Below are 23,339 nucleotides of genomic sequence, written 5' to 3'. Positions count from 1 at the left end.
CAGAAAGAAGATTAGGATTTCTTTGATACCTACTCATTTGTTGCCAGATTAACTACAATACAAGTGCTATTATCTTTGGCTGCTTCCCATAAGCTTCTTGTCCATCAGATGGATGTGAAGACGGCTTTCTTTAATGGAGAGTTAGAGGAAGAAATTTATATGAATCAGCCTGATGGATTCATAGCACAAGGTCAAGAGGGCAAGGTGTGTAAGTTACTCAAATCCTTGTACGGCTTAAAGCGAGCACCAAGCAGTGGCATGAGAAGTTTGAAAAGACATTGACCTCTGTTGGATTTGCAATAAATGAAGCGGAGACTTGAGTGTATTACCGTTGTGGTGGGGGCGAAGGAGTAACCCTGTGTTTGTATGTTGATGACATACTAATTTTTGGGACAAGCATCGATGAGATTAATGATGTTAAATCATTCTTATTCCAAAATTTTGACATGAAATATTTGAGAGAAGCTAATGTGATCCTCAATAGTAAACTTAATAAGGGTGAGAATTTGATTACTCTTTTGCAGTCTCATTATATGGATTGCAAACCTTCTACAACACTCTATGATTATAGCCTAATACTTCGAAAGAATAAGAGGCTAGGAAAGGATCATCTAAGATATTCCCAAATTATTAGCTCACTGATGTACCTAGCTAGTGCAACCCGCCCTGATATCTCAGTTGCTATAAGCAAATGGAGTAGATTTTCCTCTAATGCAGGAAGTGATCATTGGTGTGGTATTGATCAGGTAATGCATTATCTAAAAGGCACAATGAGTTATGCAATTCACTATTTTGGGTACTTAGAGGTATTTGAAGGATATTGTGATTCAAACTGGATTTTAGAAGCTGATGAGCTTAAGGCCACTAGTGGATATATATTCACTTTGGGTGGAGGTGCTGTCTCTTGGAGGTCATGTAAGCAGACAATACTTACAAAGTCTATAGTGGAGGCAGAGCTTACAGCTCTGGATACAGTCTCTACTGAGGCTGAGTGGTTAAGAGATATGTTGATAGACTTGCCTTTGGTTGAGAAACCAATTCCTGCTACTCCCATAAAATGTGATAATCAAACAGTGATCACGAAGGTGAAGAATAGTTAGGATAATGGGAAAAATTCCAGCAAACATATAAAGCGTAGATTGAAGTCTGTCAGAAAATTAAGGAGCTCTGGAGTAATAGCTGTGGATTACATCGAGATAGCTAAAAACCTGGCAGATCCCTTTACAAAGGGACTATCACTCACCACAATGCATCAAAGGAGATAGGATTGAGACCCATGTGAGTTAATCTCAGCAGTAACCTAACCTACATGATCGGAGATCCCATGAATTAGGACCTAGGAAGAACAAGTTGTTGGTTAATGGGAGAGTACAACTGTTTTGATTTGACCCACTCCATTGGAGATGTAGTACTCTCATTTTTGTAAGGCAGGTTGACTTTGTCTTAATGTGTTCTGAGGCTTTATAGCAAGATACTGTCCTACAGAGTATTCTTGTAAGAACACACCTATGTGAGCCTAACTATTAGTCGCAGTTTATAAGAATTGGGTATTCTCTAATAAGATCATGATGTGAGTTAGGAGTATGACTTATATGCTCCACTCGCGGGGTTGGCTATGGCAGTCTAGTATCAGTCAAGACTTCGAGTGAAGCCTGTTCACACCAAACTGCCAATTCAAGGCCTAGTCCATTGTATAATTGTGAACGAGTCTATCTTTTTGTTCTAGGTGGATGTTCAACTTTAACCGGTCTCCACTGAATAGCTGGTATATTAACAGTACTGTGGTGCATGGAGTATGACTCGCATACCCTTGGGGTGTGGTGGGGGATTGTTAGATGTTTTGGGCTATGGGCCAAACAATTCCAAATAAATCCCAAAGGCCCACTCGCACATACATGTATACATGGAAAGGTGGGGGACTTTAGTCTCACTTTGCTACTTCAAGAGGAGTGAGGTCAACTTAAATAGTTGAGCTATCTTCATCTTGTTGAGGAGAGGAAAAGGAAGAACCACACGTGTGCTCACTTGCTCGCCTCACCGGGGCGGGGCCAATGGGCACGCATGCACGACATGCGCGTGAGTGGTCAGGCGATTTCCCGCTTTCAACCTTGCGGGTACGCAGCTTCCTTTTGCTACTTCAAATTTTTTGCATGCATGGAGAAAACAGTGCTGGCCTTTTTGCTAAGCAATTATTCTCGTGATACGGTAAGTGCATAAATGGTAGGTAATTACCGTAATACTGTGATTGATTGAGCGGCTAATTACTTTCCTTAGCTGCTTGGGACGCGTGTATAAATATGGGGTGAGACGTCATCCTCAGTACCGAGAGATTCACTTCTTCCTCGCCACATTACTACGTTGTGGCCGTCTTCTCCATCTCGCTGCTGATATGCCATCGGTATTGGGAGAGCATGCTCTGAAGCCTACGTCTCCTCGCATCCCTGCATGGGGTAGGGGGGCATATCAGGTTTTTGGGAAGCGCCGTCGTGGCTGCTCGCTGGACGTCTTCTTCCCTCTACATCCGGTGTTCGCCGATCTCCGTCGACGGTCTCCTTCTTCTTCTTCCTTCGCGCCGACAACTCCACTGTAAGGATCTTCTATTTGTTGTTCGGTCTCATATCATTCCTGTTGCTAGCAATAGATCTCGTGAATTTGTCTCAGATCATAGTACTAGTTTTGATTCATATATCTATGATACATGTTGTTAGTTTTTTTCTTGTTGTCAGAATTAATCTATGCATTGCTGAATTGCTTTTATATTCAACAACAACTACCTTTGATGTCTATGAGCATAACTAAGTTGTTGAGGTCCCAGTCCTCAATGATTCTGCCTGCCACCAGCCTTCTGATATAATCGATATGTATTAAAGCACATGCTCCTCATGAGTCACCTCGTACACACTGGCCTCCGCCGTTGAAAAGTTTATGCTTGGCGAGTCCGCCGTTGAAAAGTCTATATTATAGGCCCTAGGGTACTTGTCGATGTTCAGGCCTTGTTTGGATAGCCCATGAATTGTGAAAGCTTGCTTTTAAAAGCTAAATTGCTAAAGCTAGATTACAGAAGCTGAATTAGTAGGTTGTTTGGATTCATAGCTTGTAAAAGCTGACATTAACTGCTTTAAATCGATTTTTGATTTCTGGAAGCTGGAACACGCTAGGTTGAGTCAGCTTCCTCGATTATTGAATATGGGGTGCTCTAGATTGTAAAAGCTGGGCCAAAGTTGTGGCTATTTGGAACTCCTAGTAGATTCTATAGAAACAATTCTAAACATGCCCCTAGGATCCACACCTATGATGCAATCAAAAAACTAGGCATGCATGGCCGAAGAGTATAGTTTACATGAATGTATAATACATAAGAGAGGTAGTTTACATATGTGTCAAGGAAATCAGATTGCATAAAGCTAGGCTAGCGGAGAGATAGCCGATTCTATTTTTGGAATGAGTGGAGTTGGAGCAACTGTCGGGTAGAACTATTGACATGAGTTCATTCGTCATCCCGATGTCAATGGTGCAAAATGGGTCAAACAGGGACAATGAAGTAGGGTGGGAGACAAATAATGGAGGCCCCCAGATGTTATCGAAGAAGAAAGTTTATATACTCCCTTCATTCTAGAAAGGATGTGATCCTATGATTCAAATCTTATCTTAGAAAGAATGTAACCGTAGCTTAAGATCAGCTTTTAGTGGGGCCCACCTTTTAAAGAAACCATTGCATGCCTATAAAACTACAATAGCCTACCCATTCATCTAGTGGGTCAGAAGAAGACTTCTTGGAGGTGGAGGTGTTGAGCTCCTTTGCAGGCATACAGAAAAATATTCAAGAAGACTCTAGAATGAGTGATTACTTTTCAGTTCATGGGAGAACAATAGAGGGGTAATTGTGTAATTTTGCACCTACAAATAGGGGGCAAATGTGTAATTTTGCACCTACTCTAATCTCACCTTGAAAAGTGAGATTCACATACTTTTTGAGACGGAGGAAGTATGTTAATATTAGGTACATACCTGACCTTTTAGGATTGTACCATGTAGCTCCTTCCATGCTTTTCTAATAAAATATCTATACTCTAGATATTCCATCATCCTTATATGTTCTAGATATTTTGGCTATATTAAATTTACCTAGTTGTAGAATATTCATACTCCATCATGATTAAATATGTCAAGTAAGACTCACAAATAGTAATAGATTTTATAGAACCTTCAAAAGTGTGTGTTGCCATTTTTAATATGTACACAATGTATGGTTAGAGAATTATTAAAACGAAAAGGAATGTCTAAAATGACCCATTAAAATGTGAAAATAATCATCTAGCATACTGTGCAAACTGATTTGACGTAACAACTATACATTCTCCAATCTAGTTGTAGATTATCAAAAAAAGAAACAATTAATGATAGATGCAATATAACAATGATGTTGCTTAACAAAATCTGAATCAAATCAAATGTTAATGTCAAATGCGAGAAAGTTCTAATCGAATACAACTTTTGAAGGTTAACGAACATTATGGCTTATTGTGGAAACAAACTAGTTTAGCAATTTATCACTGATTATGATCCTTGGCCTATTAGTCCCGACGCTCACCTTGCCATGCCCAAACAATGTCTTTGAGCGCTGGTTTCATTTCCTGTTTAAACAAATTTTCATATTCTATCGTATCCCCATTGTTTTTCTTGATCTCTACAAGATGGAAAGAAGGTGTAACTTCAAAGATCTCTGCATCAATAGACAGTACACCTTTCCTTCCTTCATTTTCACCTTTCATTTTTAACACACCACCTTCTTTCTTCTTTACTGTAAGCTTTGAACAGGTGGCGACATCTTCTAGTTTTGAGATAATAGTTGAAGCTGGTTGACTAGATGTGAACCTTGTCTCTTTTCTTTTCTCAGAATCATCAAACAAGCCTGAAAGATTGAAGCCTTCTGAAAGAGAAATAATGTCAAAAGCATTAAGGTTAGTAACCTTTGTTACATCTTGTTTAACATTAGTTAGAGCTGAAACTTTCCCCTTTATCTCCATAGTCTTCCGGATTAGCTTGTTGTCAATACCTTTTTTGAACCAAAAGCATTCCACTATTTTTGTAATTGGCATTCTAGTCCTTGGATTTGGATCAAGAATTCTTGACACTAACTTGCGTACATCAGATGGAAACCATGGTGGACATTTAAAATCTGCTTTTCCAATCTTTCTATACATCTCCATCAAATTTGAATCTTGGAAAGGGAGATATCCAGCCATAAGAACAAATAGAATCACACCACAAGACCATGTATCAACCTTTGCACCATCATATCCTTTTCGGCTGATAACCTCTGGCGCCACATATGCTGGAGTACCACAAGTTGTGTGTAGAAGACCGTCATGGCGTCTTGATTCAGCAAGGGCACTCAATCCAAAATCAGAAATTTTTAGATTCCCATTCTCATCAACAAGCAGGTTTTCTGGCTTCAAATCACGATGGTAGACACCCCTACTATGACAAAAATCAACTGCACTAACCAATTGCTGAAAGTATTTCCTTGCAGGATCTTCTCTTAACTTCCCTTTAGCAATTTTGTTAAATAATTCACCACCCTTAACATATTCAAGCACAAAATATATCTTTGATTTAGTAGCCATGACTTCATAAAGTTGCACAATGTTTGGGTGCCTCACCAGTTTCATCACTGATATCTCTCGTTTGATCTGCTCCATTAGGCCAACCTTGAAAATTTTATCCTTGTCAATAACCTTGATAGCAACACTTTGAGAAGTCTCTATGTTCCTGGCATGGTATACCTTGGCAAAAGTACCTTGCCCCAATAATTTGCCAACCTCATACCTATGCATAAGAATGTTTCCATTTTTCTCTGTTTCCATCATAAGCACCTACTACCAAATGATTGCATCAAGTTGTAGGAAGACAAGTTGGTAATGAAAAACTTTAACCGTCTTCAGAATTTATATGACCTAGCATTGCCATATTTCTTCTGACATCGGAACCATCGCAATTAAGTTCTGCTATGCATCTAATGTGTGCTTGAAATCCTCGCTCATCAAGAATTAGTGATTTCAAATCAATTGGAGATATGTCTTCCTCATTACAACAGAAATCCTTTTCACGCAAACACATCTTTCTGCATTCCTTAAAATGGCCTCACAATACAGAACACAATGCTTATAGAGCTGCAAATAAATAGAACAAGCATAATTAATTTTATTCCTTTAAAAAACAATAATGAATAATTTTATAGTTTGCAGTAGAGAGATAATAATCTATCAAGAATTAATTTAAAAAGTTGCAGAAAGCATGACATGGATGGAATGGAAAATATATTAAAATGCAAAAAGAATTGTGCATTTAGATAAAAATGTTCATGCGCCTAAAAATACTATGTCCTAAAATACTACGGAAGACTCCATGCCACTGAGGTCTATGTTTCCTTCTTATTTTGGTTAAGGTACGTCAAGCATAGGATTAGAATATGTCGCCAGGTTCCAAGCCTATGAGACTTGTACCAATCCTTAATGGCTTAATGGCATGTGGGCATCTAAACTAATTCATCTTGATAGGCTTCACAAAAGCGGCAACAAATAGATTATCTACTATTGCCCAAAAACTAAGAAGACCGACTTAGACGACCTTTTTACAAGGAAGAAATATTATGGAGGGTGCAGTTATTTTACATGAAACGCTTCGTGAACTACACACAAAAAACAAAGACGGTGTGATATTTAAAATGGATTTTGAGAGAGCCTATGATAAAGTAAAATTGGAGTTTTCTACAACAAACATTAAGGATGAAGGGATTTTCTCAAAAGTGGTGCGAATGGGTACAAAATTTTACACAAAGAGGCATTGTAAATATTAAAGTTAATGACCAACTTGGGTCTTACTTCCAGACTAGAAAAGGTTTAAAGCAAGGTGATCTCATGTCTCCTATACTATCCAATATATTGGATGATATGTTGGCCATACTAAACCCTTCGAAATTTTTTGAGTCGTCTCTAAACTATTTTCTTTATGTCATCTCGAACAAATTAACTTTTATTCCTTATTCTGATCTAATTCTATTGTTGAGACGGTTGAAAATCGTGTTTACTTGTTCCGGAATCCTTTATCTTTGATTTGTGAAATCCTTGGGTTTAGACATTACTTCGGGAACTGCTAGAGCAAAGGATGCAGGACAGATAGAAGGGGTTATTCCCCCATCTAATTCAAGATGGATTGTCCATTTTTCAGTATACTAATGACACAGTGATCTTCATGAGTCATGATGTTGAAAAAGCTGTTAATATGAAATTGTTGTTAAGCACTTTCAAGCAACTACTTGCTTAAAGATAAATTTCCACAAAACCAAAGTCTTTTGTTTTGGACAAGCTAAAGATCACGGAGAGTTTTATTGGCAACTGTTCGGCTATGCCATTGGTAAATATCCAATTCGCTACCTGGGTTTACCTATGCATTTTAGGAAACTATATTGTAAAGAGTGGAAGAGCATCGAAGAGAGAATTGAGAAGAGACATAGTGGATGGAATGGTAAACTGCTTATAATCTCCATACTATCTAGTTTACCGATGTTTATGATGTCTTTCTTAAACTGCCAAAAGGAGTGTTGGAAAAAATGATTGTTTTAGATCTCACTTATACTCGCAAAATGACCAGCACAAGAGGAAATACAGGTTAGTCAAATAGGAAGTTATGTGTCAGCCTAAGGATCAGGGAGGTCTAGATATTCAGAATCTAGAGATTCAAAATAAATGTTTGCATAGTAAGGGGTTGTTCAAGTTTTAAAATGAGGATGGGTTGTGGCAAGAGTTAGTAAAAAATAAGTATATTGAAAATAAGATCCTAAGAAGTTGTGAAAACAAACCAATGAATTTGCATTTTAGAAAAGCCTTATGAAGTTAGGACATTTTAATGTCAAAGATGGATCACAAACTAGATTTTGGGTTGATACTTGCTGGGTAACAAACCTCTCAAGGATAATTTCCTATGTTGTTTAATATTGTAAGAAGAAAACAAGACACTATAGCTACAACTATGACTTCCCTCATACTAAATATTTATTTTCTAATAAATTTGGTGGGTGCGAACTTAACAAACTAGTATTGAATTGTTGCTTCTTTATAATAGGTTAACTTACTAGGGGCAAGAGATGTGTTTGTATGGGGCTTAAAGGCCTCTCAGGGTCTTTACAATCAAGTCGATGTATGCTGCATTAATTTACAATGGGGTGAGAGTGTCGCAAGATGTTTGGCGAATGAAGCTTCCGATGAAACTAAAAGTTTTCATGTGGTATTTAAAAAGAAGAGTGATTCTTACCAAATATAACTTGGTTAGGAGAAATTGTAATGGAAACAAAAGTTGTTTCTAACCATTTCTTAGAGATAATTCACCATCTCTTTTTTTATTGTTTTATGCTAAATTTTTGTGGCTCTCTATACATATACTTTTTGGGATATCACCTCCTACGAATATAGATGATTTGTTTTATCATTGGTCTAAATTGGGTGACAAAAAGTATAATGCATTGTTATTAATAGCAGCTTCCGCACTTCTTTGGGCAATTTAGATAACAAGGAATGATGTGGTTTTTGACAAATACAAACCAAAATCTCTTTTGCAGGTACTATTCCGAGGAACGCACTAACTACATCAATGGACAAACTTGCAAAGGCATGAAGATCTTAAAGATCAAATGATCTGTGTGGCACAACACCTAGATACATCGACTTTAGAATTCTTTGGTTCCAAAGGTTGGCTATCGCAAAGAAAAGTTGGTTATGTTTAGTCAAGAACTATTACTTGTTCTGCGAGTGGTTTTAAATTTTACTTTGGCCAAACAATGTGCCTGTGTTTGGAGTTGGTAGTAGTTAGCCTGATTCTATCCTTGGATAGATGAAACCAAATATTTTATCCTTTATCTAAAAAAAAGTGGCTTGGAACTAGCTAGTAGACCGGAATAATGAACTGGGTTGTACCGTGGCTCATACCAATAGCTGGATGAAGTACATCACTGGATGCATAATTTCATTTAGAAAGTGTATACACCAAAAATTGACCAAAGTGAATAATGTGCTTTGCTATCATGTTTCTTTCGTTGAGACGTAGAAAGCATACTTGGATCATCTCATTTTGAGCCTCAAAGAATAAAACAGCTTTTCAAAGTGCTAAACTAGCCAAAACTGGCCTTGTTGGTTCCCAAAATTAGATTACACCATTACATTCCTCTTGTTGAGCTGATCAAATAACTTATATAAGGATTGCCCCATTTAGAATCCAAACAAATTAATTATGATTTTAGAAGATTTTTTGTCTAGAGGTACAGAAAACCCGCCAAGCTGATTCTGAGACAAGAAACGCCGGTTTTGGAACCGGCTAGGCCAACTTCTACATGGCAGTTCAGATCTAACTTGGGTTTGGATGTGTTTTTAAGGGGTTTTGACATCAAGAAGGATAAAACCGCCCCGTTACGTTCTTATAAATATAAGGGCCATGTTCAATTGATGTGGCCAATGCACAATTAACAAAAAAATCAATCCACTACCTCTATTTGCCCTTTTTTCCCATCTACTTCTTCTCTCGGTCTTCATCACCGCTGCATGGTTGGTGGATTGACAGTGATGACACCCTAGACTGACCAGGCCAGTGAGGACAGCACATAGCTGCCACACGCCTAGGTGTTCCTCCTGGACGTCAGAGGTTTCAGGTCTCAAGCATGCACGGAGCTAGCCGTGGGGCTAGGGGCTCCAGCTCCCTCCACCTCCTTCCACCTATGCCACGCTAGTGAAACCCTTGGTGCTCCCCTTCCAATTTTAATCATAGATACATAAAGTAGGGTGAGCTAAAACCTTTATTTTCTATGATGTTTTTTATGAATTTCATCGTTAATCAATGTTTTCAATAGACTACTTTAAGCTATTATATTTTTTCTATTATGAGAGGTTATAGTAGAGCTAAGTCGATTTAGCACTTTTGTTCAGCCCCCCTAATTTATTTTCTAGCTTCGTCCCTGAAGAGACCTCATCAACATGTCTTGCATATCGTGCTTCTGACAAGGCTCCTCCGTTGACATGTTTACATATCACGCTTATCACTAGAGGCACCAGGTCCATGTGCGGACATACCCTAGGCGCCACACAACCTAAAAGTCAGCTTGGCCCTACATCGAGCAAAGTAGCTCCTTACTAGTATGATGGCCTAGTTAAGCGTCAGTAGATAGATTACCTGGCTCCGAGTAGGATATGAACAAGTGCACACAATAACTTAAAGGTAGTGATGTTGCATGAAAAATATATTTAGTCAAATTGTATATGTATTGGAAAGAACCTATAATGTAAATCGGAAGAAAATAAGACTAAACTAACTAACCGAGCTAGAAGGCTTGCATCCTGGGTCTAGCATAACTAAAACTAACTATACGTAACCCCTATGTAAGTATAGCCTATGGAGGAAGGCTAACAGAAGAAGTCGACATGAGTGCATTCATGCTTAGGCTCATCCCATCAAGTCTTTGGACATATGCATGGACCACTAAATTTAGATGAAAAAACTAGTTCACTTGTAAATCTTTGGTTGTAAATCACGAGACAAATCTTTTCAACCTAATTAGTCCCTAGCCATAACTGATACAGTAACCCACAAGTGCTAATGTTGGATTAAGTTGACTTAAATTCATCTCGCAGTTTTCAGGCGAGCTATGTAATCTGTTTTTCTATTTGTATCAAAAACTCTTCCCAACACTGTACCGACATATCTAATTGACACCCAAATATTTTCATTTCGTATATTGAACAAGGCCTCACTTCTTTTGTTGACCTCTGCGACTTTCCTATTTATTTAGGGCATGTTTGATTAGTACTTCCGAGCGGCCCTGGATTGTGAGGTGTAGGCGTGACACGATTGGATGGCTGGGCGAGTCCCAGAACCTGGCTGGCGACATGGAAGCAGGCCCGCATAGACTGGTTCCAGCAAACAAATCTTGTTTTCGTTTCTCCGGAGACCGGTTCCTATATAGATGTGAAAGTGCACACACCTTGGGGCTGAACCGAGATTAAGTGAGCGCAACAGCGAGCTCACGAATGGGAAACAAAACAACTAATGTGCACATCAGTTCGGTCCATAGGAGCAAGCCAGCAGGCTCCCCTAATCATCAAACCAATCAGGCCCTGGGCTTTGCGTCCACCAACTAATGTGCGCTGCTCCATATTTGTGGTTGTCACTAGTCAGCCATCATCATCATTATATGGTGTTGTGCTTGGTCCGCCTTGCTACAACCTGCGCGCGGTGGGGTTGTGTCACATGCCAATGTTGTGGTTCTGCAAGGCCTCTTATTAGGAGGTCTCTGACAATATAAGCTAACATTATCTCTAAGGCGGTAAATGTGGCGGAGAGAGAGGCAACAATATGTATATCATGTCATCAGAGAGATGAGCATCCTATAGCGTGCTGGACTATCTCTCTTGGTTTCACACTAATCTCTTGCTTTTTAATCTCTTGGGTTTACACTAATCTCTTGGATTTTGCACTGTTTATTAGTGACTAAAAATTGAGTGAGCTAGCTCTAAGTTAGACCATTGGGCACTATCACTAGCTCTTCTCCCTCGCTCATCACTGTAGGGTGTAACCCTAGTGGGATTTCTAGTCTTTGTTTTTTAGCCCCACCACCCCTAATCCTATCACCCAATGCTCATTCTATTTCTACATCACTAGATTGAGAACCACTACTACATAACTTGTTTTCACCAATGACATTTTTTCAGTCAGTTTAAACAAATCCATTGGTAATGATTTTTTAGTAACAATCTGTAATACAAGCCATTGGTGCAAATGATTTTCACCAACAGTTCATATTATGAACTGGCCACCAATGATTCATTATACCAATCATCGATGTAAATGCCTTGACAACGGAGCAGTTCATGCGCTCGTGCCTCTCTCCCCCACTGCTCCCACCCCATGTGTTTTCTTTAAGTGCTTGACATGCCCGGGCAACACATGGATCCATTACACCCTGTGCCACCTTCATTTTGTGTTCTATTATATCCTTGTCTCCTCTTCTCTCCTATGAAGAAATAAAATACCTCCCTCTCTCTCTCGTCCCGTCTAGACTCTTTCTGTCCTATTGATTCATAGTTGTGGCATCCCCACATGGTGCAGGCACAACACTAGTGAGCTAGCATGATGTTGGTGCACCCTAACTCGTGTGGCTTGGCACCCACGATGTCGACTTATACCTCCTCTATTTTGTGTTCTATCCCTCTCTCTCCTCTTCTCTCACATGAAGAAAAAATACCTCTCTCTCTTCGTCACGAGGCTCTCTGTGTCCGAGGAACGGACTAACTGCGTCAATGGGCAAACATGCAGTGGCATGAAGATCTTAAAGATCAAATGATCTCTGTGGCATAACACCTAGATACATCGACTTTAGAATTGTTTGGTTCCAATGGTTGGCTATCGCAAAGACACGTTGGTTATGTGTAGTCAAGAACTTTTACTTGTTCTGTTTGTCCTGCGAGTGGTTTTAAGTTTTACTTTGGCCAAACAATGTGCCTGTGTTTGGAGTTGGTAATAGTTAGCCTGATTCTATCCTTGGATAGATGAAACCAAATATTTTATCCTTTATCTAAAAAAGAAGTGGCTTGGAACTAGCTAGTAGACCGCAATAATGAACTGGGTTGTACCGTGACTCAACCCAACAGCTGGATGAAGTACATCAATGGATGCATAATTTCATTTAGAAAGTGCAGACACCAAAAATTAACCAAAGTGAATAATGTGCTCTGCCATCATGTTTCTTTCATTGAGACGTAGAAAGCATACTTGGATCGTCTCATTTTGAGCCTCAACGAATAAAACAGCTTTTCAAAGTGCTAAACTAGCCAAAACTGGCCTTGCCGGTTCCCAAAATTGGATTACACCATTACATTCCTCTTGTTTAGCTGATCAAATAACTTATATAAGGATTGCCCCATTTAGAATCCAAACAAATTAATTATGATTTTAGAAGATTTTTTGCCGAGAGGTACAGAAAACCCGCCAAGCTGATTCTGAGACGAGAAACGCCGGTTTTGGAACCGGCTAGGCCAACTTCTACATGGCAGTTCAGATCTAACCTGGGTTTGGATGCGTTTTTTAAGGGGTTTTGACATCGAGAAGGATAAAACCGCCCCGTTACGTTCTTATAAATATAAGGGCCATGGTCAATTGATGTTGCCAATGCACAATCGACAAAAAAAATCAATCAACTACCTCTATTTGCCCTCTTTTCCCATCTATCTCTTCTCTCGGTCTTCATCACTGCTGCATGGCCGGTGGATTGACAGTGATGACACCCTAGAGTGACCAGGCCAGTGAGGACAGCACATAGCTGCCACACGCCTAGGGGTTCCTCTTGGACGTCAGAGGTTTCAGGTCTCAAGCATGCATGGAGCTAGCCGTGGGGCTAGGGGCTCCAGCTCCCTCCCCCCCCCCCCTTCCACCTCTGCCACGCTAGTGAAACCCTTGGTACTCCCCTTCCAATTTTAATCATAGATACATAAAGTAGGGTGAGCTAAAACCTTTATTTTCTATGATGTTTTTTATGAATTTCATTGTTAATCAATATTTTCAATAGACTACTTTAAGCTATTATATTTTTTCTATTATGAGAGGTTATAGTAGAGCTAAGTCGATTTAGTACTTTTGTTCAGCCCCCCCCCCTAATTTATTTTCTAGCTTCGTCCCTGAAGAGACCTCATCAGCATGTCTTGCATATCGTGCTTCTGACAAGGCTCCTCCGTTGACATGTTTACATATCACGCTTATCACTAGTGGCACCAGGTCCATGTGCGGACATACTCTAGGCGCCACACAACCTAAAAGTCAGCTAGGCCCTACATCGAGCAAAGTAGCTCCTTACTAGTGCGATGGCCTAGTTAAGCGTCAGTAGATAGATTACCTGGCTCCGAGTAGGATATGAACAAGTGCACACAATAACTTAAAGGTAGTGATGTTGCATGAAAATTAAATTTAGTCAAATTGTATATGTATTGGAAAGAACCTATAATGTAAATCGGAAGAAAATAAGACTAAACTAACTAACCGAGGTAGAAGGCTTGCATCGTGGGTCTAGCATAACTAACACTAACTATACGTAACCCCTATGTAAGTATAGCCTATGGAGAAAGGCTAACAGAAGAAGTCGACATGAGTGCATTCATGCTCAGACTCATCCCATCAAATCTTTGGACATATGCATGGACCACTAAATTTAGATGAAAAAACTAGTTCACTTGTAAATCTTTGGTTGTAAATCACGAGACAAATCTTTTCAGCCTAATTAGTCCATGAATAGCCATAACTGATACAGTAACCCACAAGTGCTAATGTTGGATTAAGTAGACTTAAATTCGTCTCGCAGTTTTCTGGCGAGCTATGTAATCTGTTTTTCTATTTGTATCAAAAACTCCTCCCAATACCGTACCGACATATCTAATTGACACCCAAATATTTTCATTTCGTATATTGAACAAGGCCTCACTTCTTTTGATGACCTCTGTGACTTTCCTATTTATTTAGGGCATGTTTGGTTAGTACTTCCGAGCGGCCCTGGATTGTGAGGTGTAGGCGTGACGCGATTGGATGGCTGGGCTAGTCCCAGAACCTGGCTGGCGACATGGAAGCAGACCCGCATAGTCTGGTTCCAGCAAACAAATCTTGTTTTCGTTTCTCCGGAGCCTGGTTCCTATATAGGTGTGAAAGCGCACACACCTTGGGGCTGAACCGAGATTAAGTGAGCGCAACAGCGAGCTCGTGAATGGGAAACAAAACAACTAATGTGCACATCAGTTCGGTCCATAGGAGCAAGCCAGCAGGCTCCCCTAATCATCAAACCAATCAGGCCCTGGGCGTTGCGTCGACCAACTAATGCGCGCTGCTCCATATTTGTGGTTGTCACTAGTCAGCCATCATCATCATTATATGGTGTTGTGCTTGGTCCGCCTTGTAACAACCTGCGCGCGGTGGGGTTATGTCACATGCCAATGTTATGGTTCCGCAAGGCCTCTTATTAGGAGGTCTCTGACAATATAAGCTAACATTATCTCTAAGGCGGTAAATGTGGCGGAGAGAGAGAGGCAACAATATGTATATCATGTCATCAGAGAGATGAGCATCCTATAGCGTGCTGGACTATCTCTCTTGGTTTCACACTAATCTCTTGCTTTTTAATCTCTTGGGCTTACACTAATCTCTTGCATTTTGCACTGTTTATTAGTGACTAAAAATTGAGTGAGCTAGCTCTAAGTTAGACCATTGGGCACTATTACTAGCTCTTCTCCCTCGCTCATAACTGTAGGGTATAACCCTAGTGGGATTTCTAGTCTTTATTTTTTAGCCCCACCACCCCTAATCCTATCACCCAATGCTCATTCTATTTCTACATCACTAGATTGAGAAACACTACTACATAACTCGTTTTCACCAATGACATTTTTACAGTCAGTTTAAACAAATCCATTGGTAATGATTTTTTAGTAACAATATGTAATACAAGCCATTGGTGCAAATGATTTTCACCAACAGTTCATATTATGAACGGGCCACCAATGATTCATTATACCAATCGTCGATGTAAATGCCTTGACAACGGAGCAGTTTGTGCGCTTGTGCCTCTTTCCCCCACTGCTTCCACCCCATGTGTTTTCTTTAAGTGCTTGACATGCCAGGGCAACACATGGATCCATTACACCCTGTGCCTCCTTTATTTTGTGTTATATTCTATCATTGTCTCATCTTCTCATGAAGAAATAAAATACCTCTCTCTCTCCCTTCCCCTCTAGTCTCTCTCTGTCCTATTGGTTCATAGTTGTGGCATCCCCACATGGTGCAGTCACAACACTAGTGTGCTAGCATGACGTAGGTGCACCCTAACTAGTGAGGCTTCACACCACGACGTCGACTTATACCTCCTCTATTTTGTGCTCTATCCCTCTCTCTCCCCTTCTCTCGCATGAAGAAAGAAAATACATCTCTCTTCCTCTCCAGGCTCTCTGTGTCCTAGTGATTCATAGTTGTGACATCCCCACATGGTGCAGGGGCAGCACTAGTGCCCTAGCACAATGTAGGTGCGCCCCGACCTAGTGTGGCTTGGCGCCATAGCACGGCGACAGCCCCCCTGCTCCACACCAAGCACCAATGGTCATCCCCTTCTCTGATCCGTGTCATCATCTCCGTCACTCTCTCTCTCTCTCTTCCCCTCCCGTCTCTCTCTCTCTCTCTCTGTCCTAGTGACTCGCAGCTGCACTTGCAGTGGCGGTGCCATAGCATGACACAATGTAGCCTGACCTAGCGTGGCTCGACTCCCTAGCACGGTGGTAGCCTCCCACCCCACACTAAGCAGCACTGGTCATCCTCCCCTGCTCCGATCGAAGTGTTGTCTTCTCCGTCACTGTCTTTCTCTCATATCTCTCTGGATCCTCTCACTTTCTCTCCCTCTCTCAGATCTAGCTAGGGCAGAGGTGCGTTGTAGTGTGAGGAGGTAGCACGTTGGGCAAGGAAACGATTAGGCTAGTGCAAGGAGATGGAAAATGGTGACGGCGGAGTGTAGCTGTTGCTGGCTGCCATATAACAAGCCGGAAGCGATCATCATTTTCACTGCCATCTTGAAAATCAGTATGAGGATTATTATCACTTCCCACTATCACCGTCAAGGCCTAAAATCATTGGTGATGAGGTGTTTGGAACTTGGGGTCATGAGATTTATGTAGTGTTTTAAGCATTATAGTTTTGATTTCCTGCATAATGTTGACAAAGAAGGGGTTGGAGACTGAAGTAGTTCTCCTAAAAAACTAAAAGGCCACGACAAATCTCCACCAGTATCTCTATTCTAAATACCATGACCATGTTCTGGGATCGTCCTTAACCAAACTATAGTAGGTTTAAAAAATTTATTAAAATATTAAAAATACTTATAATATCAAATTAGGACCATTAGGACTATTATTTTGTATACCTATTTGATGTCATAAGTGTTTATAGTTACCTGTATCAATTTAGTCAAATTTAAGATCGCTTGACTTACAATGATTTTTGAACATCAAAATTGCTCTTGGTACGGAGGAAGCATGAATGTTTCATCTCATTGTTGGAAATAGTCACATGGTTTTTCAAAGAGACCGTCGAAACAGACATGGCCTTAGCAAATGTGTTATTTTGCAATTCCATTAAAATAAAACAACTTTTTTGGTCGTCTTTTGGACCATCAATTTCTTTTAGGCCTTGTTCAGTTCCGAATTTTTTTGAGTTTTGGATACTGTAACACTTTCATTTTTATTTGATAATAATTGTCCAATTATGAACTAATTTGGCTCAAAATATTCATCTCACGATTTACAGGTAATTGTGCAATTATTTTTTGTTTTAGTCTATATTTAATAATTCATGCATGTGCCGCAAGATTCGATGTGACGGAAAACCTTGAAAAGTTTTTGGTTTTGGGGGTGAACTAAGAGCATGTCCAACGGTTTTGCATTTGAGGTTTGCATTCTTGTAATTTGCCAAAAATCGCAAAATGAGGTATCCAACAGTTTTGCATTTGGAGTTTGCATTTTGGACAACTTAGCAAATGAGAGAGCAAACTTGGCATAATTGCCAAGCCGCGGATGGCTTGGCAAATGCCCGATCGCGGGCGTCTCCCGGTCCCCCGCGCGATCCGGGCTTTTCTTCGCGTCATATATGCTCCATCGATCGCGACAGAAACCCCCCGGCCCTCCACGTGTCGCCGTCCGCAGCCGATCAAAGTCGCGAGGGACTCCATCGTGAGCACCGGTCCTTCACGCGCCGCTATCCGCTGTCGATCGCGACTGACTCCATCGCGCAGAAACTCCCTCCCCACGCGCCGCCATCCACTGCCGATCTGATTGGCGAGTGATTGGCGATAGAACTGGCGGCGCGGGTACCTGGGCGCGCGAAGAAGTCGACCGCGCGGGAAGGAACCGCAACCGTGCGCCACACGGAAAAAATCGCATCCGGGTCCACTTTGGGTAAATACCAAGTCAATTATGCAAAACCCTTGGAGATGACCTATTTTCAGACTTTACATTTTGTTTTGGAAGTTTGCAAACAACAACAAATGTCAAATCAATTATACAAAACCCTTGGAGATGCTCTTAAAAAAGCCTTAGTCCGAAAAAGCTACCAGGGGTTTTTGCCCCCACAGTTTCCATTTAAAATAGCTGCTTCTAGGGTTGAACCGTGTCACCACGTTCACTAATTATGGAAGCAATATTCTTGGGTGGAAATGTCAGCATTTCGATATAATTATGACATTGATACTTGTATTTGCATATGGTTCTAATATGGATGCTAAAATGAACGTACGACTGTTAACCATATTCGTAAGGAACATTCACATGATAAAGGTATTTAAAAATTATTTATTTGCTGACTAATTAATGATATTTATTTTAAGTATATTATTATTGATGCATCCACGAAGCTATTTAAAAGCTACCTCTATGAAAATGACTAATGAGTAATGAGATAAAATTAATATTCACATATATAAAATTTACTAGGTCTCATTCAATAAAATTTTTAAATAGTTTGCATTTGGTACACGCGAAAAAAACAGAGTCACGTTTTGTTTTTAAGTTCTCAGCATAGAAAAAAATAGCGGGCTATAGCGGCGCTATAGCTGCTGGACAGACCTGCCGCTAAGCTATTTGTATTTTTTCGCTATCACAACTTTTACCGCTATTACACGCTATAGTGCTCCTAAGTTGCATTTGCTATGATAAATTTCACCGCTATTACGCGCTATAGCGCTGCTATGATAATTTATCTCAGTCTGACTCTCAAAACTCCATCTTAGACTATTATCATTTATCAGCTACAACTAATTTGATATTTTGAACAATGAAGTTTTCATAAACCATGCTATAATGTCACATTAGTACTTAGTAATGTTACCAAGACTTATAAAAACATATTTTTATTCATCAAAATTCATATTTACCATGTCTTTTTTATCAATTACTCGTGTTTTTCATGCATTTTTTTGAAAACTCTATTTGTCATAGCGCCGCTATAGCTGCATAGCTGTTGAAAAAAAGTTGCCGCTATTTTCAATAGTCCGCTATTTTAAACTTTGGATCTCATACCCATAAACAGTTGTGTACGGTGGTGTGGTTGTGTTATGGTTGGCAATATATACAAAAGAACGAGGATGCCAGTGGCTGAGCATGATGCTAGACGCCAGCGGCACGCCAACAGCCGGCGTATGTACGTTCGTGGTCACCACAGACTCTAGCTAGTCAAGTTGGTTAGTATCTTTAGGAGATTTGTTAGAAGAGTTTGTTAGAGTTCGGAGTCATGGTTAGCGTCTTGTAATCGTACTATAATACTCCTATCTTGGTTAATGAGAAGGATCAGCCAAGGATTGTGTCACATAGACACCCTTAGGCGCCCAACGTCTTCCACATTGTTCCCCTGCCTCTTGCGCCCAGATCAGATTGATCGCAGCCCCTACTCGCTGCCCACGACAGTGCTCGCACCTCGCACAATCACCTCCGTACGCCCTATGCAGCAAAGTCCAACGTCGTAATAGGTTGCCTCTCGGAAGGAGGCATGCATGTACCTTGTGTTTGTGTTTGTCATTGTTATTCTCTTTTCCTTCTTAAATGAATTCAGCAAATCTCTTGCGACCTTTTAGAAAAAAGAAAAAAACTCTTATAGAGTTATAACACCCTTAGAGAAGCAAGTTTTTGTCAGAAGGTTAATATGAGAAAAGTGGGAGTTTAGTAGTGTACTATCCCTAGATTGTTTTTTTATTTGTATTGCTCATTTGGTATAAAACAAAGAAGTCTAGCTCTAGTCCCCCTCATATTATTTTTAATATAATGGTACACAGCTCTAGAGAATATTTGCACAACAGAGACAAAAGAAAATCTTAGTCTAATTGTATATGTCCTAAATTGGTTATTTGCAGGCAGAAATCTATTTTGTTTCACTATGAGAGACGATCCTGCCGATTAATTAAAAGGGTTCATTTATTTCTCTGGCTCCAGTGATTCAAATTTAAAATTCTTCAATCCACCATCTCATCAGGCTTTATGAGCTTTGTTAGCCATTCTAACCCATTTCATAAGTATACTAAAAAAAAAGCAATCCCACCATATTTCCAAAGGCATCAAACCACAATCAGCTCCGACCCATTTTCCCATGTTCACCGCAAGCTCTCATGAGACCAATATATAGCATATCTGAAAGAGTAAATTGCACGGCCGGTCGTTAAAGTATTACGTGGTTTTCATCCAGGTCCCCAAACTACGAAATCGCACGTCTGCTCCCTAACGTATTTAAGTGATTTCATCTAGGTCCCCGAACTACGAAGTCGCACGTCTAACTCCCTAATGTATTTAAGTGATCTCATCTAGGTCTAAAATACACATATAAGAGGGTTAGAAGCTGACATGATCATCCACATGAATATTATTTTAGCATGTGACCCCTGATTTAAGTCCACGCGTGCAGCCGCTGGCTCGCTCTTGCTCACCATCACAACGCCCGCGACATACGACCTGGTCATGTAGGTTACAATGACGGCTGGTTACGCGAGTGAGTGTAACACCGATGACCGCAGACCAAGCCCCTCCCCTCCCATGTCTACCTCACCCTGCTCGGCAGCGTAACCAGCCGCCATTGCCGCCTACATGACCAGGTCGTATGCCGCGGGAGCTGTGATGGTGAGCAGGGGAGAGCCGGCGGCCGCACGCCTGTGCTTAAATCAGAAGTCATGTGCTTAAATCATATCCATATGGATGACTATGTCAGCTTCTAACCCTCCTTATGTATATTTTGGACCTAGATGAGATCACTTAAATACATTAGGGAGTCAGACGTGCGATTTCGTAGTTTGAGGACCTAGATGAGATCACTTAAATACATTAGGGAGTCAGACGTGCGATTTCATAGTTTGAGAACATAGATGAAAACCACATAATACTTTAAGGACCGGCCCTGCAATTTACTCTATGTGAAATTACAAAACTTCACTGATAGCTCCACTGTCAGCTTGTCAAGTTTAGTCCAACTGTCACACTCTTAATCTCAGCAGAGTCTATTGTACAGTCAAGATAACTTATCACTCCGCATCTGTCGTTTACCTTGCTTTCTCCACAGTAATTTTCTTTCATCAATTAATTAAGAAATGTGCCACAAGATGGCAAACGTGCAACCAATGAAAGATATTTCTCCTACACGACGTATTCAGAAATCAGAAGCAGTCTAGCTTCAAAGCCGCCCACATTTGAATGTTCGTTTGAGCTTATCTGTCAAATCTACCAGCTATTTAGCAGTTCTCTATTTAGCAGTTCTCTCACAACAAATTAGCGAACAGTACTTTCAGCTATGGCTTATCAGCCAAGGCAAACTAGCTAGTTTCATCCCTAACTCTGAACTGGACGTACCTCCACACAATCCCAAACTGCCAATCACATTTATGTGTTTCATGGAGTAATTGTTTCAATAGCATTTTTGTGGATACCATTCTTTTAGCATTATGCTTGTTTTTTTTTGAACAAATAGCTTTATACTTGCAAGAAACGAATACTTGTGCCACAAAAAAAATACATACACAATGATGATAGGAAATCAAATAAGTGATGGCACTAATTTAACAGAATATTAGGAATCAGATATTATTGATCCTCGTCCTCCCCATGCAGCAAACAGAGCAAACAAGATGGGTTCTACTACGAACCGGAACTTCGAATTTGAGGTGTCGCTGTATATGTAGAAAAAGAGAAAATAATGCAGAACAAAACAAGCAGGCAAGATCGATCGATTTCTCTTACCAGCAAAAACGAAGATCTTGCAGCACTCCACGCCTGTGGCGACAATGTTCCAGGAATGCAGAAGAAACGGAGGCCTCAGGAGGGGAGGTTGCAATGAGGAGGAGGCCTGGATCTGAACAGCCTGGCGTGTTCAGCGTGGATGGAGATGAGGAGCCCAGGAGAGGACGAATATGCTGGTACCCGGGCTCGGGCTGTGCATGCAAGCGGCGAACCGAGCGCAATCTGAGGAGTTCTTGAGATGGATGAACAGGGGACTACGGGAAGGTGGGGCGGCGATGGCCTAAACTTGGGAGAGGTGGTCGACGGCACTTCTTTATGGTTGGCCCGGGCGCATTCGCAGCCTCAATTATCGTTGCTCGTTGGGGTAGTATAAATTATTTGTATAATAATTTGGGCAGTGTATAATTGCTGAATTATTTGCTATCCTCTCCTGCCATCTGAACAGCGCACGACGTCCATACATCATGCAGTTCACCAACCAGGGGCCAGGAGGCCTGTATCATGAAAAGAGTGTCAGGTTTTCTAGTATAGTATACTGTTTTTTTTTGACGATCCTAGTATAGTATACTGTGGTCCGCTCAAACTTACCAACACTAAGAGCAAGGTCAATAACAGAGCCAAGTATTTGGCTATAAACCAAGTGATTAGAGCCAACTTATACAGTAAGTTGTCTCATATTTATCTCTAAAACACCTTTTTTTTCGTATTCCTTCTCACAACACTTATTATTTAGACTCATCACTACATATGCATCCGTGCCCAGCTTGGTGCTTAGATGAGAGCCAAACTATCATCTATCTCCTCTCTTCTCTCCTCCATATTAGCATTAGCTTGGCTATAAGCCCATTATTGTACCTGCTCTTAAGCCTTGTTTGACCGAAAAAATTTCAGGACACTTGAAAGCCCTAGTTTGGTTTTAAATAATTGATCAAACCTATGTGTACTAACCTTTGTTATTACTCAATATAAAGATAGATTGGTACACACCAAGTGATGGAGCTAGATATTAGTTATGGTGATGGAGGTGATCACAAGATGATATTCGAGTGCTCCAACTTGGAAAAGAAGAAACGGAAAAATAAAATAGGCTCAAGGCAAAGGTATTTTTAATAGAGTCATTTTGTTTTGCCACTCAAGACACCTAGAGGGTGTGAGTACATTTAGGATAGATAACCGTACTATATAGAGGGAAAATATTTAATTGCAATGGTTATCTAGTGCCACTAAGTATGTTTCTTATTTGCATTTACCTAATGTTTAGTGACGTGGTGAGCTACATGAGAAAGCCTAAAAATATTTGTGAAAAGCTAATTTAAATATCTAATTTATTTTGGAATATTTTGGTAAAATTAACTACTTGAAAAGGTGCTGAAAATTCACAAAAGGTGAACTGCTATCCAGACGTAAAGAAACTGCAAGCTGCTAAAACAAGCTGAAAGTTTTTGCAAGTAGCTGAAACAAGTTGGAAGCAGTTGGAACCAGCTAAAACTAGTGCACAGTTTAACAACAAGC

General features: G+C 40.4%; 1 protein-coding gene across 2 annotated transcripts; it reads right to left on the bottom strand.

Moving 5' to 3' along the window:
• LOC8061292 (CBL-interacting protein kinase 18) lies at nt 4,384-22,130 on the bottom strand. 2 transcript variants are annotated; one of them, XM_021447194.1, is made up of 3 exons: nt 21,828-22,130; nt 5,057-6,173; nt 4,384-4,930 (listed from the first exon to the last, which is right to left on the bottom strand). In XM_021447194.1, exons 2-3 carry the CDS (start codon nt 5,868-5,870, stop codon nt 4,575-4,577), a joined length of 1,170 nt encoding a protein of 389 aa, XP_021302869.1. In that variant the 5' UTR covers nt 5,871-6,173; nt 21,828-22,130; the 3' UTR covers nt 4,384-4,574. The 2 variants fall into 2 exon arrangements, with proteins under 2 accessions (XP_021302869.1, XP_002439570.2); XM_002439525.2 differs by having other exon boundaries at nt 4,384-6,173.

The sequence above is a fragment of the Sorghum bicolor genome, chromosome 9, assembly GCF_000003195.3.
Source record: "Sorghum bicolor cultivar BTx623 chromosome 9, Sorghum_bicolor_NCBIv3, whole genome shotgun sequence".
In the NCBI taxonomy this organism is placed as follows: Eukaryota; Viridiplantae; Streptophyta; class Magnoliopsida; order Poales; family Poaceae; genus Sorghum; species Sorghum bicolor.
Note: the sequence above shows the minus strand (reverse complement) of the source record. Positions and strands in the feature narration are given on the sequence as shown.